The 14,198-nt window shown below is 40.2% G+C and overlaps 1 protein-coding gene across 2 annotated transcripts in view; it reads left to right on the forward strand.

The window, feature by feature from the left end:
- LOC148526938 (uncharacterized) overlaps nucleotides 1–14,198 on the forward strand; it is a 109,291-nt gene that overhangs the window by 39,827 nt on the left and 55,266 nt on the right. For both annotated transcript variants that reach the window (XM_088469810.1, XM_088469809.1), the window contains exon 4: nucleotides 10,498–10,634. In XM_088469810.1, coding sequence (XP_088325936.1) covers nucleotides 10,498–10,634 — 137 coding nt within the window. The remainder of the gene's footprint in view (nucleotides 1–10,497; nucleotides 10,635–14,198) is intronic.

A 14,198-nucleotide genomic window follows, 5' to 3' on the forward strand; every position in this document is an offset into this window, starting at 1 on the left:
TGGCAGCAGGTCTGTGAACTACACCCAGCTTGTGGCTGATGCCAAAAATCATCCGCCTTTGAACAGTCTGGTGAGATGTGGGGACACATCTCACCAGAATGCAGGACTTCCCACACCGGGATCAACACTTGATCCCAGCACTGGACATTGCCCTGGCTGACGGCGCCTCCCTCTGAGGAGCCTGTCAGATGGTGCCCCACACGCACCCCCCTCATTACGCTACTGCTTCCAAGTCTTCCTCTTCAGTACTTCTGTTCATTCTGGCACTTGGTTGTGAAACACATTACAGCTGTAACACTCCTTCTACTTTCACTTGAGCTTGGTAATTCGTGATCATTCTGTGAGACTTCTTGACTAACTCTGAGGCGTTTGGTAACTGTAATAGTTTGCTCCATTGAGCATCCTCACTATTCACAGCTGCAGAGGATCAGGCATTTGGTGGATTACTTTAACTTCTCTCAGAACATTGACACTCTTATCCATGATGTTAACATTTTACTACAGTACAATCTGTGTTGTTGCTTTTGTGTTTTGATCTAACATATTTAGGATGAGACTCAACTCTTTGCTTTCTGACCCCAGCTTGCTCCTGAGTGTGTCACTGGATTTGGTCTACTTGGCTTTTTAGTTAATGATTACTTATTTATGTGCTCTGTAGAGACTGTTTTATCTGCTTTTCTTTGCATCTTACCATAGTTGTTGCTAACTTAGTCCTGAGATGTTCACCATCTTTTAATAATTATTATTATTAATAATAATAATCATCACCACAAGGTGTGTACAAAGCCGTACAGGTAATACCAATGCAATTATACATCAGTACATAAGATTTTTATTAACAAAATGGATCAAATAAATGCAGGGTGGAGTGATGGGGGGGAAGTGAGGGGAAGGACACACTGTCTCATTATATCTAGTAATAGCAAGCAATGATTTGTGAGGGGGAGAAGTAAGTAGTATATTGTCACTGATCATATGATCAGTATATTGTCACTGATCATATGGCATACACAATATAAGTGTTCCTGGTGGGGTATGGGAGATCGGAACAAAGTCTCAATGGTGACAGGATTAGTAAAGGAAAAATAAATTCTAAGTCATCATGGTCAGGGCACTCTTCTCTTGTTCTAAGAGCTTCTGAAAACTTAAATCTGTATACTGTATTTGTAGTTTCTTGGATATTTGTTTTATTCACTCAATTTGGTGTTTTTAAACCTCTGCCAACCTCTCATTTATTATCTGTCCTTTCACAATTTCATACTTTATGGCTGACAATATCTCAAGCCCTGATTTCTCTCAGATGGCAGTAGGATAAAAGCTGTAAAGACCTTGTCATCGAATGGAAAGTTTAATCAAAAACAAGTGCATTGATTCAAATTGATAAAAGGTTTCAAACTACAGATTAGTTTAGAGGCAATAGGCAGCTATAAGTACAAGCATGGGTAAAATTCTAGTGAGTGCAGTTGCTATGGGACCTAGAGGCTTCAGGGCCTAACTTTGGGGCCTGGCTCTCCTGCATCCATGTTGTATAGTTGTCTACCAAGTTCCTGGAATTACCCAGTAATATATTGGGTCCGGCCCATTGTGTGGTGTGAATAGGGGGACTTCTTGGAACTCCTGTTGGTAGTGGTCTCTGTCTCTCTCTCAGTAAAGCTCCACACCGAAATGATACTCCCATTTTACCTTCATGGAAACAGACAATCAGTAAGCCAGGCATTGTCGTAGACTAGGCTTCTCTTTAAATACAGCCTTTGTGAAGTGAGCTGGGGAGTGGGAATTTAGATCAGAGATTAGCTGTCCCTTTCTGGGACAGTGTTACAAAATTAAAAAGATCTCCACTCAAAGTGGAGTTTCCTGCATTAGGAGGCTTCCCCCTCAGGAAAGAGCTGGTTGTTTACCACCCTCTTCTTTACACTCCCTGGAAACTGCAATCTTCTGATCCCTGATGGCTCTGCAGATGTGGGGCTGGCATGTAAAATACAAAAGCTGCCAATAGAGAGCGAGCACTTGGAAGCTTCACCATCTGCAAATAAGGTGAAATAAAAGGTCAATGGCATATGATAAGGTATGGCAGCCTAATTGGGTGATATTCCATTTTCAGTGTGTGTGTGTGTGTGTGTTATAATGGTAAGGGAGGTTTGTGTATTTGATTTCACAATTAAGATGGTGGATGTTATGTACTAAGGACATTGGAATGTTGCATTGGTAAAATGTACCCAATGACTTAGCTGGGCTCCGGAGCACCCTGTGCCAGCCCCACCCCCATAGTCCATGATGTCGCATAGAGGGGGAGGGGACAGGTAAGTGCAACACTGCACAGAGCATCCAAAGGACACTTTGAGTGGCTGCACAGACTGCTGTGTGCCTACCTGGAGCATCCAAAGTACGCTTTGGGCGGCACTGCAGCAGCAATACTGGCTGCACAGTGCCATTCTAGGCACCCTGCAAACCAGAAGCAAGGGCTGTGGGGCCATGACGGTGCCACTCCCAGAGCCCTGAGCTCTGTGCAGCACCACTGGTCACACATCCTAGTTACGACCCTGCACGGACCAACACAGACGATGAGAAATTTAGAGAGTATAGGTAGATTTGAGTAGAATCCTGCTAGTTACAAAACTGAAAAGGTGGATTGTACCACAAAGTTAAGATTTCTTATTTGTTTAAAAACACCAGAAAGATTGTTTCCTTTGGTTTACAGTAATTTCAGTAAAATCACTTTTTTATTGGCAATTTTTGGTTACATTTTATTTGATGTGTTTTACAGAGCAAAAATAATGACAAAGTTTAATGATAACAAACAAGGTATAATTTGTGTAAGTACTACAGAAAAAAAATCTGTGACATTGATGTTGGAATGTGACTAGCACAATCGTCAGAAAAGACCTCCGCACATGACCTCCGGCAGCAGTTTTCCTCTTTCTTCCTATCATTCTATGGAGGTTGTGAAGAACTATCAGACATACAGTATATAAAACCTGATTTTGTACTTGGTATCTTTTATTTTGTTTTTGTTTTCTATATCGCATGTATTTTTGAATAGTGGGTGCACTATATAGTACTATGCCCTTAAGAGGAGAGCTTAATCTTTGTGTCTCTTCTCCTTTTTTGGGGGGGAGGGGGAATTAATAGTATTGCGCATTGCTATTTTTTTTTTTTTTTTATAACTAGGATCATAGTAAATAGTATTTACTATAGTGTAGTATTTTAATTTTGCTAGGTTTAATGAACTTGTACTGTAGTATTTACAAAAATGTAACCTAATGAATGGGATGATGTCAAGAGTGATTATAATATACCACTTGGGGGTAAATTTACTAAAGGTCGATTTTTAATAGATCTAATCGATCAAAATCAATGTTGTGTTTCAGGGGCTAAATTGCACATTTACTAACACTTAAAAATCAATATTAAAAAATCCTCTTCTAGTAAATGTGATTTAGCCCCTGAAACACAACACTGATTTTTAGATCGTTTTGAAATCCAGTTAAAATTGACCTTTAGTAAATTTACCCCTTTCAGGTGAAGATATCTAATGGAGGTTCAGCTTTGCAAAAGTCCCAGTGTAGTGAGATGAAAGCAGGGCTAGATTAACATTGGGACGGATGGAGCTACAGCTCCAGGCCTCCACATAATAATAGGCCCATCATCAAGCAGCATCATGACAACCAGATAACAGAAAGCTACACAGTCTGCCATAAATCAAAGATTATTAAAATAGTTTTTCTAATTACCTCACAATATGATGCAATTTTTATACTTTTATGTATTTCGGGAGACATTTGAGCTGATATTGTAAGGTGTGTACATACCCACATGGCACTGGCCACATCCACACTGCGTTGGTCACACCTCCTCGCTTCTCATAATAGGCCTTTGGTAATTTTCAGCCCCAGGCCCATATGGCTCTTAATCTGGCCCTGGATGAAAGGCGTCAACATCCTTGTTTTATTTTATTTCCAAGGCTTGATTCAAGAGTGAACACTGCTGAAGAACACTGTTTACTTGGATTCAGAGTAAACAGTGCTTCAATGGAATAATTTTGAGCAACTTGGAGACCTATTTGCTCAGACCAGGTGGCCAGCACCTGTGTGTAACAAGTGGTGTTTGAATACGATATCTGTGAAACTTGCCTTAATTGCTACATAACCCCTTAATTATTTGTCACTAGCTAGCATACTGTACATGGAACAAAAGTCATATACTTAATCATTTTAATCTTTTATTTACATATTATACATTACTTATATGTTGCTAATACCTATTATTTAATTGCAAAGTAACCGGACCTTATAAAGACACCGTGTTGTACCCCTAGTTGTTGTAGTGGGCACAGATAAGTTAGATGTAAAATGGTACCTTACAACTGAGGCAGCAGCTTCAGCAGATCTTCATAATGTGACATCATTGGTAAATAGAATAATTAAGTAAATTTAATAAAGGTGGTAGGAAGACATCCAGGGCAGGTCACTGTATGAAAATAATGATCACCATACATATGACAGTAGATTGCAGCACAAAAGGCAATATAGTCATCGCAGTGTCTCTTACACACTTCTACAATAGCTCCAAAATAGTTTTCGGTAGCTCTCAAACAGTAGGGACATCTACTGTTAACAGCACTTTACCTCACTCACAGCATTTTAGGTACTCTGCTGTGGCTACCAGTGCTGACAGTCTCTGGCTCCACATCTCAGTTAGTGCATCTGCAGCGATCACTCAGCACTCCACCAGTGAATATTTGGTGGCTTTTGTCACCTCACCAATTTGGCGATAACACTCACTTTGCACAGGCTCTTGTCCCTCACAGCAGACTTACGGTGGCTCACCCCGCTCTGCACTCCACTCCTCAGCGTCTCCTGGTCTCAACTGCACAAGTGCAACCACAAACCCACTGTCCTGTTGCTGACTTGTGTCCGTTTTGGGCGTGTAACTGCTCCATCTGGTGGCAGACTCCTATAATGTCAGAGCCAGGGGAATCACAACTGTACAAGTAGCCATGTGTGCAGGGGTATAACTAGACCTTTGTAGGCCCCTTAGCAACATTTTGAAGGGGCCCTTTCTCAACGGGCTCCACCAGAGTGGGCATGCCTAGTGCTGCTCAGGGGGCCATGTTTACTGCTGCCTATCATGTTAATGCATTAACGTTCTGAAGTCCCATCTTTATATTCCTCAAATCACCATCATCTTCCAATACTGTATGGTCATCACTCCACATTATAATAACAAACAAAAACAATTAACCATAGTAGTGCCTAAGTTCATTTTATGCCCAACAGTAGTGCCCTGGATAATTTTATACACCATAGTAATGCTCCCTGTGTATAGTATGCTAAGCTGTGCCCTGGCCACAGTTTATAGTATGCACCCCCCATTCCTCCCATTTTAAATACAAACCCACTGTCCATACGTTCCATGTTTTTAATATTCATGAAGTGCTGGGAGCGCCTTTCCTAGCTGCATTTGCCACTGATGCTGATCAGATCTGGTAGCTAGGTAGGCAGTCCCCTACCAATGGCATCTACTATAGTTATGCCCCCGCATGTGGGACTTGTAACATTTGCTTGTTTTGGGAATCATCATCTCCCAATTGTGGACTTTAGATTTGCATGGAATGGCACATATTGTCTGTATAGGCACCTGATCTTTATCTATGCCAGCAACACTAATTAGAGACAAAAGAAACTACTACTTTGTGCTGCAAATGTTACGGTGGTTAATGAGCAATCTACAAACCTATGGGCTGTTTCACACACACCGGTTTTGTTTTTTAGCAGGCAATCCGTGCCTTTCACATGCAACAGCTTTGAGACGATTTTAATGTTGTGGTTTGTTTTCTTAATGTAGCAGGCATGCGCAGCAGCAGCTCTATTTAAGGATAATACTTGTTTATACACAATAATTGAAAAAAAAGTACTACAAATAAAAGTAATAATAAATATATATATGTGTGTGTGTATATGTGTGTGTATGTATATATATATATATATATATATATATATATATATATAATGTATGTGTGTGTGTATGTATGTATGTGTGTATATATAATATATATATATATATATAATATAAAATCTATTTCCTTGTCTCCCAACACATTGAAATCTTATTTTAATTCAAAGCAACCTGCTTGCCATGCCTTTCGAGTGGCATTTCTATCTTTATAAATATCTTGTGTTTTGTCCCATAAAACTGGTCTGGCTTCTAATGATATCAGCCTGTCAGTATCAATGTGAAAGTTGTCACTCATGTTGACACTCAGGTACCACAACACTTGGTAAAGATGGAGTTGTGGGCGGGTACAAGCTCAGAAAATCTGGTATGTGTGAAACCAAACATATCAACATGTACTTCACTGACTTGCAGCGAAGGCACGGCAGCCGTCTTTGTCAGTGGATATTCCTGGCTGTAAAATGGCGACTGTGCCATGTCCGTGCCATCTGAAAGGAGCCATCTATTTACATAGTTCACTAAAATTGGTACACAGGAAAAAAACTGCTGTTTTTGCCAGTTGGTCAAAACCGGTATGTATGAAATAACTTTCAGTTTAGTATTTCAAATGATATTCCGCAGGTTTTTGGACTGTTGCTATTTGTTGCATCTGGATATAGCAAAAACAATATTTATATTATCTACAATTTCTATAATCTCTGCATTCCTACATCAAAACCTAATTTATGGATTAAATATCTTAATTATTTTAGTTAAATGTTATAATTCACAACAAACGTGAAGAGAGAAAAATCCAAAATAGTTAATTTCTTGCAGCTGTCGAACATACCCCGTTTCAAAGAAAACGTAATAAGTAATTTTTAGATTCGGGCCCAGAGGTCAGGCTCTAACACAGTCTTTCTATTCATCAGTACTATTCATCAGTTTGGGTAAATATGTATGTAATGAAATACAGCAATAAAGGCTAGCAATCCCATCATTTTAGTGGCAATTCCTGTTACATTATTTCTAACACATATGGAACTTGTTCATTAACTTTACAAAACGAAGCACAACTAAGTGGTTGAAACTGCTTTGGCAGATGAATATGTAACCAATGGCCCAAAAAGTCTCAATTTTAATTAAGCTTAGATACAGAATAAAATTAAAGGAGGGATTTATAACAAATCTATTTATGAAGTGATGGAAATATTGGAAGAAATTGAAAAGCAGACACTGCAGAGCTTTTTTTTGGGGGGGAACTAATACATATGACCAAGCTCTTCTGTTCCACATGGCAATTGTAGACCATATTCCGGAAGAATGGAAGCATCCTGATAAATACCAGTCCGCACATCACCAGATTAATTGTATGTGTCCATTTTCTCCAGTGGAAGCCAGGTTGTGGAATATGGCCCTGATTCAGAGCCGGACGCTCTGACCAGAGCGCTCGCTCTGAATCAGGGCCCTCCTCCATGAAAATGGAGCATCCTCCTGGATGCTCGTATAGCTGTGGGTCACCACCCACAGCATATACGAGCGTCCAAAAAGATGGTCGCGATGGTCTTGACCATCGCGACCATCGGACTTGCGACGGAAACCCTGCGGTAGGGTTTCCCAGCCACAAGCCCTGGAGTGATTTTGGCTCTCAGAGCCAAAATCACTCCCACTGACATCACTAGTGATGTCAGTGGGGCCGGCTTCAGACGGTAGGCGTTCCCATGGGAACGCCTCTGTCTGGCAGGCACGCCCACCAAAGGGGGCGTGCTGTCACTCACCATCGACAGCACGCCCCCTTTGGTGTGAGACCCCGTCGCTCGCCGGGTCTCGCGCATGCGCACGACGGAGCTCCCTCCGTCGTGCGCATGCGCAGTGGGGAACATCGACCCACTTGCGAGCGTACTGCCGCTTGCGAGTGGGTCTGAATGACCCCCTATATGCCTTATAAAATTGAAACAGGCTGTGGAAGATCCTCTTGAAAAAATATGTTCCAGACTGTATGTGTAGGAAGTTGAGTGTTTCATATAAACTACATGCAATGTCAGGAGCAGCACTAAAGCCAGCATCTAGTCACCTGTATGGTTAGAATACAGCAGCATCCTCTTGTAGTTAGCTATATTGGAAAATAAAACTGAGGATGGAAATTGTAGACCTAATGTGATAAATCTAAAAAATGAAAAAGAGATGGGTGTTGGAAAAAGGATCTGCAGCACCTTGGACATTAAGTGCTATTAAATCTTATGGTTGAGTCAAGGAGTAGCCCCAACAGTGTAAGGCAGTTCAAGCTAAGCTTCTGGTTCAAAGTCTATTAAATGGTTCTAGGTGTGGTGTGCAGTATATAGCAAGCATATATATGATAGTTGAGTTCTGAATATCTTAAAACATGTATTAAGGTCGTGCGATGTTCTCTAATGCCTCTCCTTTCTATCTGATGAACAACTGTGGTCTGGATCTGGATTCCCCTGGCCTTTTGCTGCTTGTACAGTTGGCTTACTCTCTTGTATTGGCACAACCAACTGGGAATTGACAGTTCCCTCTGTTCATTTTGTAGCTATGTCTACTAATTTGGTAGTTGCTTCTGAATGGCAGCTCTTTATAGAGGACTGGCAGCCTGCTCTGTATTGTTGGCAGCTCCCTCTGTTGAATATATTATATATTTTGTAGCATACAGCTGTCTCTTTTAGATGCGCACCTCCTACTAATTAATGCAAGGGTTTTCAGTCTGTCCTGAGGACCCCAAAACAGTTCATGTCTTCCAAGTCACCTGTGGACCTTTAAAATGTAACAGTTGGTAATGCACCTGGGCAAGTTTGAGAACCACTGAATTAATGTATAGCCTTTTTTTTTCTCCCAGAATGCCTCTGTGCAAGATTTGGTTTCTACATTTGTGGCTAAATCTGTAGCACTTATTTCCACTGTACTTGCTCTCAAAGTGTTACGGTTATCCCCAATGACTGCAATGAACTGCATTTCTGTAGCTTCTTATGGCAAGACTTTAGTCACAGCAGTGGCTGCTCTTAATCACTTTTTAGACATACTATTGAGCTTTACATCCTCTCCTTTGGTGTCAGTATTTTCACTTTGCTGGGCTCTTTTGAAATTTTCTTAGCACTCAACATTGGACATTCCGGGAAGAATAGGTTTTAGCCTGTATAGCAGCATTGGACAGTCGATGGCTTCTTCTCCCGTCACTCAACTGATCAAGACCTGGCCCTACTACAGATGTGAGGGCAGGATCCGGGGTTACATGGGAAAACAGACTATTAAGCATTTTTATTAGTATGAACTTTAACTTTATGCCACTGTAGCATGAGCTTTTAAAGTTAACCATATACACTGCATTCCTGTTTCTCAGCCTGAGTGCTGATTAACGAGATCCAATTTAGCTTATCAAGTGGAAGCCAAAATGTTCACCACTCTGATTTTGCTACAATAAAACATAAAAATGTAAATTCCTACATCTTTTTGCTATATTAAAATTCTATTTCGAAGTTCCATCTGTCCAAATTCATTTTGATATTGATATTATTATGATGATGATTATTATTATTATTATTGGTTTATATGGCACCACAAGTTGTTCCGCAGTGCCTTACAAAGTACATAAAAAAGTGGCCAGCGACTTACAATACAGTGTAGGACAAGGACATGGATAATATACATTGCTACATTAGCGCCCATTACACCCAAATAGCAACAGCATAAGCAAGCACTTGGTTGTGTTAGGTGCACTAGTGGGGAGTAAGAAGTAGATGAAAATAAAGAAAAGTACAAGAAGGTAAAGTGCCCAGCTCGGAAGAGCTTTCATTCAAAAAGAGAGTGGTAGACAAATAGCTGTGACGCAGTTGGGGTAGACAAGGAGGAAGGAGCATGTAGCAGCAGGTTAGAATGAGAGCTGGAATCCTTTGATGAAGTAGTGGGTCTTGAGAGCCCATTTGAAGGATTGTAGAGAGGTGGAGAGTCTGATGGGGAGAGGGAGATAGTTCCAAAGGTGGGGAGCAGCACGGGCAAAATCTTGGAGGTGGGAGGAAGTAATCAGTTGGCATGAGAGGTGACATGCATTTGTTGAAGGAAGAGGGCGGCCGGGAAAGTGAAGGGAGATCTGGTCAGAGATGTAAATGGGAGAGATTTCAACAATCTTCTCTAAAATTCAAGTCTAATCTTGCTATGAGCCTAGAATAGAAGAGGACGTCATCCCGCCTACGTTCTTCTGCAATAGTGCTCACTAGAATGACTCTTTTCAACTCCATGAGAGAGAATAGAATTGATGTTTTCTATCTTAACTACGAACTCTAAGTTAGATGGCCTCTTAGCTTCATGGAAAGATGGGGCAGACATGATATCAAGAGGTTTTCAAAAGTGGACTTCCTAACAAGGAATTATGTATTATTCCTAGTAATGGAGTTGTGACCACAAGCTTGGAAAATTCTACTCCCATTTGCTTTGTTTCCAATACACATAGTAGTAAATTATTTTATCACCTTATAACATGCAATTTGTGTTTTTTGAAAAAAAATAATTAAATGTACATTTTATATTGCAAAATGTTTTTCTTTGCTACTGTAGGTTTTGGATATAATCGAAGATGTTCAAGAACACATTGTTTTGAAGGAACCAAAGCTGTTAAGAGCACTTATACCGGCTGAGAAAGTACATCTCACAATTTTAGTGGCTCATTTAAATAGTGAAACTGACATTAGAAGGTAAAGAGAATACCAATAATTGGATGAGCATTAAATCACTGTTCAGTATATAATGTCTGACATATTTGAGAAAGTGTAACATTTGCTTGAGAGGTGGGGCATGCTATACAATATAAATAAGAAAAATCTAAGATATATAGTATAAATTATTAACAATTGCCCCTTTCTAGGAGACAATGAGATGGTGTGGGATACAAGAAGGTAGACTGCATGATTTGGGTGAAAAGGTGCACAAACTGGATAAAGTGCAAAAGAGTAAAGATGGAAAAAAAAAGGAAAAGTGAAAGACGAAGAAGTAGAAGAAAGGAAGAGAGAGAAAATAAAAAGTTGATAAGGAAAGAAAAGCTAAGGAGGTTGAAGTAAAAGTGGTGACTGATCTATATAGAAATGAAGTAGTCAGAGTGGAAGGTCAGAGATGGTGTGTAGTTGGATGTAGGAGATGGAGGTTGTTTTTGGAGAGGGGATTGATAGTGGGTATCATATGATGTGTTGATGTACATGAATATTTGTAAGGTGATCCTAAGTTATTTTGAATATCTAAGAAAAGAAGAATTGTGTAAAGTATATAATATAGAAACTAATATAAATGGATATACAGTATAAAACAAATTATTTGAATAGTTGAATTAAAAAAAAAAGTAAAATCTTGATATCCCATGATTATATAGATAACAGAGTAAATATTAAAAAAGTAAGCAAACTCTATCTGTGGTGGTGAGCAGTTGTGACATTGGGTAACTAATTCCAGAATATGTCTCTAGAATTTAGCTAGGTGTGGTCTTAGCATTTAGCAGCCTTCTTCCCCTTCAAGCTGAATTTACTCGCCAGTGTTGTGCATTCAATAGTACTGTAGATTCTTTTTCTGAGATGTGTGCTGAAACCAGAAACACAACTGAGTCAAATGCCAAATCTGCACAGAACACTGTGTACACGGGTGAAATACAGGTACTAGAGCTTATCTAGGTATACTGTGCCAATATTCAATTAGTCTTTGGCAAACCAGGATTTGCACTTGGCAAGACCATTATTTATGGTTAATGCCATTACATGTTTTACAGATATACATTCTGTTTGGTGGGGGTTAAACCTGAGGCATTATGCTGGTCTTTGTATGAGTCAGACAATGGGGTATTACTTTAGGCAGTTTAGCCAATGGAGAGTCATTAGGGGAGGGGTTTGGTGAAGAGACTCTGTATTAGGGACTGTGCTTCTGACTGAGGTCTCCTCTTCAAGACATACCCACGTTTATGTTTGTTTTCTTTGTTACTGGGTGGCAGGAGCATCTGATCCAAAATAAGCTGTGCTAAGATTGATATACTCTACTTCAAGTTCTCAGTATGGCTGGCATAGATAGTAACTGGGGTTCAGCAATACCACTTATACCAGGTGGGCCATTCATTAGACCTTAGATGTTGAGCGGGGCAGCCACAGCATTGCCCACCCAAGCAGCACTGTGAGTGTAGGTGAAAGTAAAGTTCTTGGCTTCTAGGGACTGCATCGTCTGCAGATCCTAGAAGAACATTGACTGGTGGGGAGACTTGCACATGTGCACCCCCCATGACTTCCAGGACTGTATAACAGCATTGTAGGCCCTGGCAAAGCAATGCACTGGAGCCCCTTCCCTCCCATTCACAGGAATAAAAATGTATTGTCTTTATTGGTTCTTTCCACAAAATCAATGTTTAAAAACAAACAAAAAAACTGCTGATGCTGCTGGGGATGTATACAGAGATATTTAACATGAGGCTTTAGTCCGGGATCCAGCTCACCACAGATCTGAAACTTTAGGAGCACCAATGCATACTATAGTTATATTGAATGATACTCCTATATTGTACATGAACCAGTGGGGATAGTCTATATAATGTAAGGTTGAATCTTACATTATATAAACTATAAACGGAAAGGTACAGTACAGCACAGGTCCGAAGAATTAATAAAATAGTGACGAAAACCAACAAATATTGTAAGTTTAGTGTTCCTTATACAGGGAATACTAAATGACGTGGATGGCGGAGGTCACTAGAGTCAATTATAAGTTTAATTGTGGAGCTAGGAAAGCACATCTGTGCCTGGCCCCGAGCTACGACATCTGTGCCCTGATCTAGCCGTAGCGCAGATGTAAAGCGGAGAGCCGAGAGCAAGATTAGAGTGTGGAGGTGCTACGTGAGGTGCTGGAGATCCACACCTGGTCCGGAGCTGAGCCGTCGGGGAGCTGACGGCTTGAGAGGAGAGGACGCTGGGGAACGCTGCAGCATGTCTAGTCAGAAGACTAGTGCTGAATAAGAGAATTAAACATATCTTGAAGGTTTTGTCCATCATAAGTGCTATCTCCTTACTGATAGAGAAACGCAGGCTACATAGACTGACATACCAATATGATACCTACCTTGTGAGACGTTTCCCTACATTACCCAGGCTGCCTGGCAAATGGGGCATAGTGAAAGGTGGACATCCCCCCCACGTGTGAATTTCACTCATAATATACCTCAACCTCTCCAGAGTGTCCCTTGTCCAGTTAAACAGAAGTAAATGGCATGTTGGCCCGGCCACTTGTGTACCCTATGAAAGTGTACATCTACAGAAGACCGTGAGTGAAGAAATTGACTTGAGTAAAATCTGCATCTCTTGTCTAAAGCATATATTAATGGATACCTAGCACCATTTAGTGCTGACAGACAGGACAGGACAGGGCCCCTGTACTAAAGAACTGCTAACTTCAGTGAATGCATTTGCAAACAGTTGCCAGTTACATGTTACAACTAAACAGGATTACAAAGGAAGAAAAGAAATTGTCCAATGTGGTGCACTGAGCAATATCATCATTAATACATAACATTTATATTAATAATTAAATAATGTAATTAGCAAAAATAGGATAAATGTCAGAATGTTGTGTCAAAGCTTGGAAAAGATGTGATTTAAAAATTGGCATTTTTTTAAATCGCATCTTTTCCAAACTTCAAAACAACATTCTGACTTTTATTCTATTTTCGCTAATAACTTTTATATTAATAATTAAATAGTGTAATGGATTAATGATGATATTGCTTAGTGCACCTGGACACATTGGACTCTGCTTCCTTTGTAATCCTGTTTAATTATGACACATGTCCGTGGAAGCACCCCCGATTTTTTTGGTACATAAAATTGAATGGGGGATGTATTTATTTGATCATATTTGATTACTGAACTTTCTTGTGCGACTAGGGATCACATAACATTTGTGAATCAGTTACATCATGGGTTCCCAACCACGGTCCTCAAGGCACACTAACAGTCCAGATTTTAAGGATCGCCATACTTGAGCACAGGTGACTTAATTAGTACCTCAGTTACTTTGATTTAACCATCTGTGCTAAAGCATGGGTATCACTAAAACCAGGACTGTTGGTGTGCCTTGAGGACCGAGGTTGGGAATCACTGAGTTACATATTTTATCTGCTGATGCATTATTGAGAGTTAAATCCAGTGATTTTTCCTGACCATGTGATTACTTGTTAAAGGACAGGTTACTGTGCCTTACACTCTGCATAGCCCCAGGTTTTTAAAATCTTTATATTT

Source organism: Taudactylus pleione, unplaced genomic scaffold (genome assembly GCF_031769625.1).
Source record: "Taudactylus pleione unplaced genomic scaffold, aTauple2 ptg000093l, whole genome shotgun sequence".
Lineage (NCBI taxonomy): Eukaryota > Metazoa > Chordata > Amphibia > Anura > Myobatrachidae > Taudactylus > Taudactylus pleione.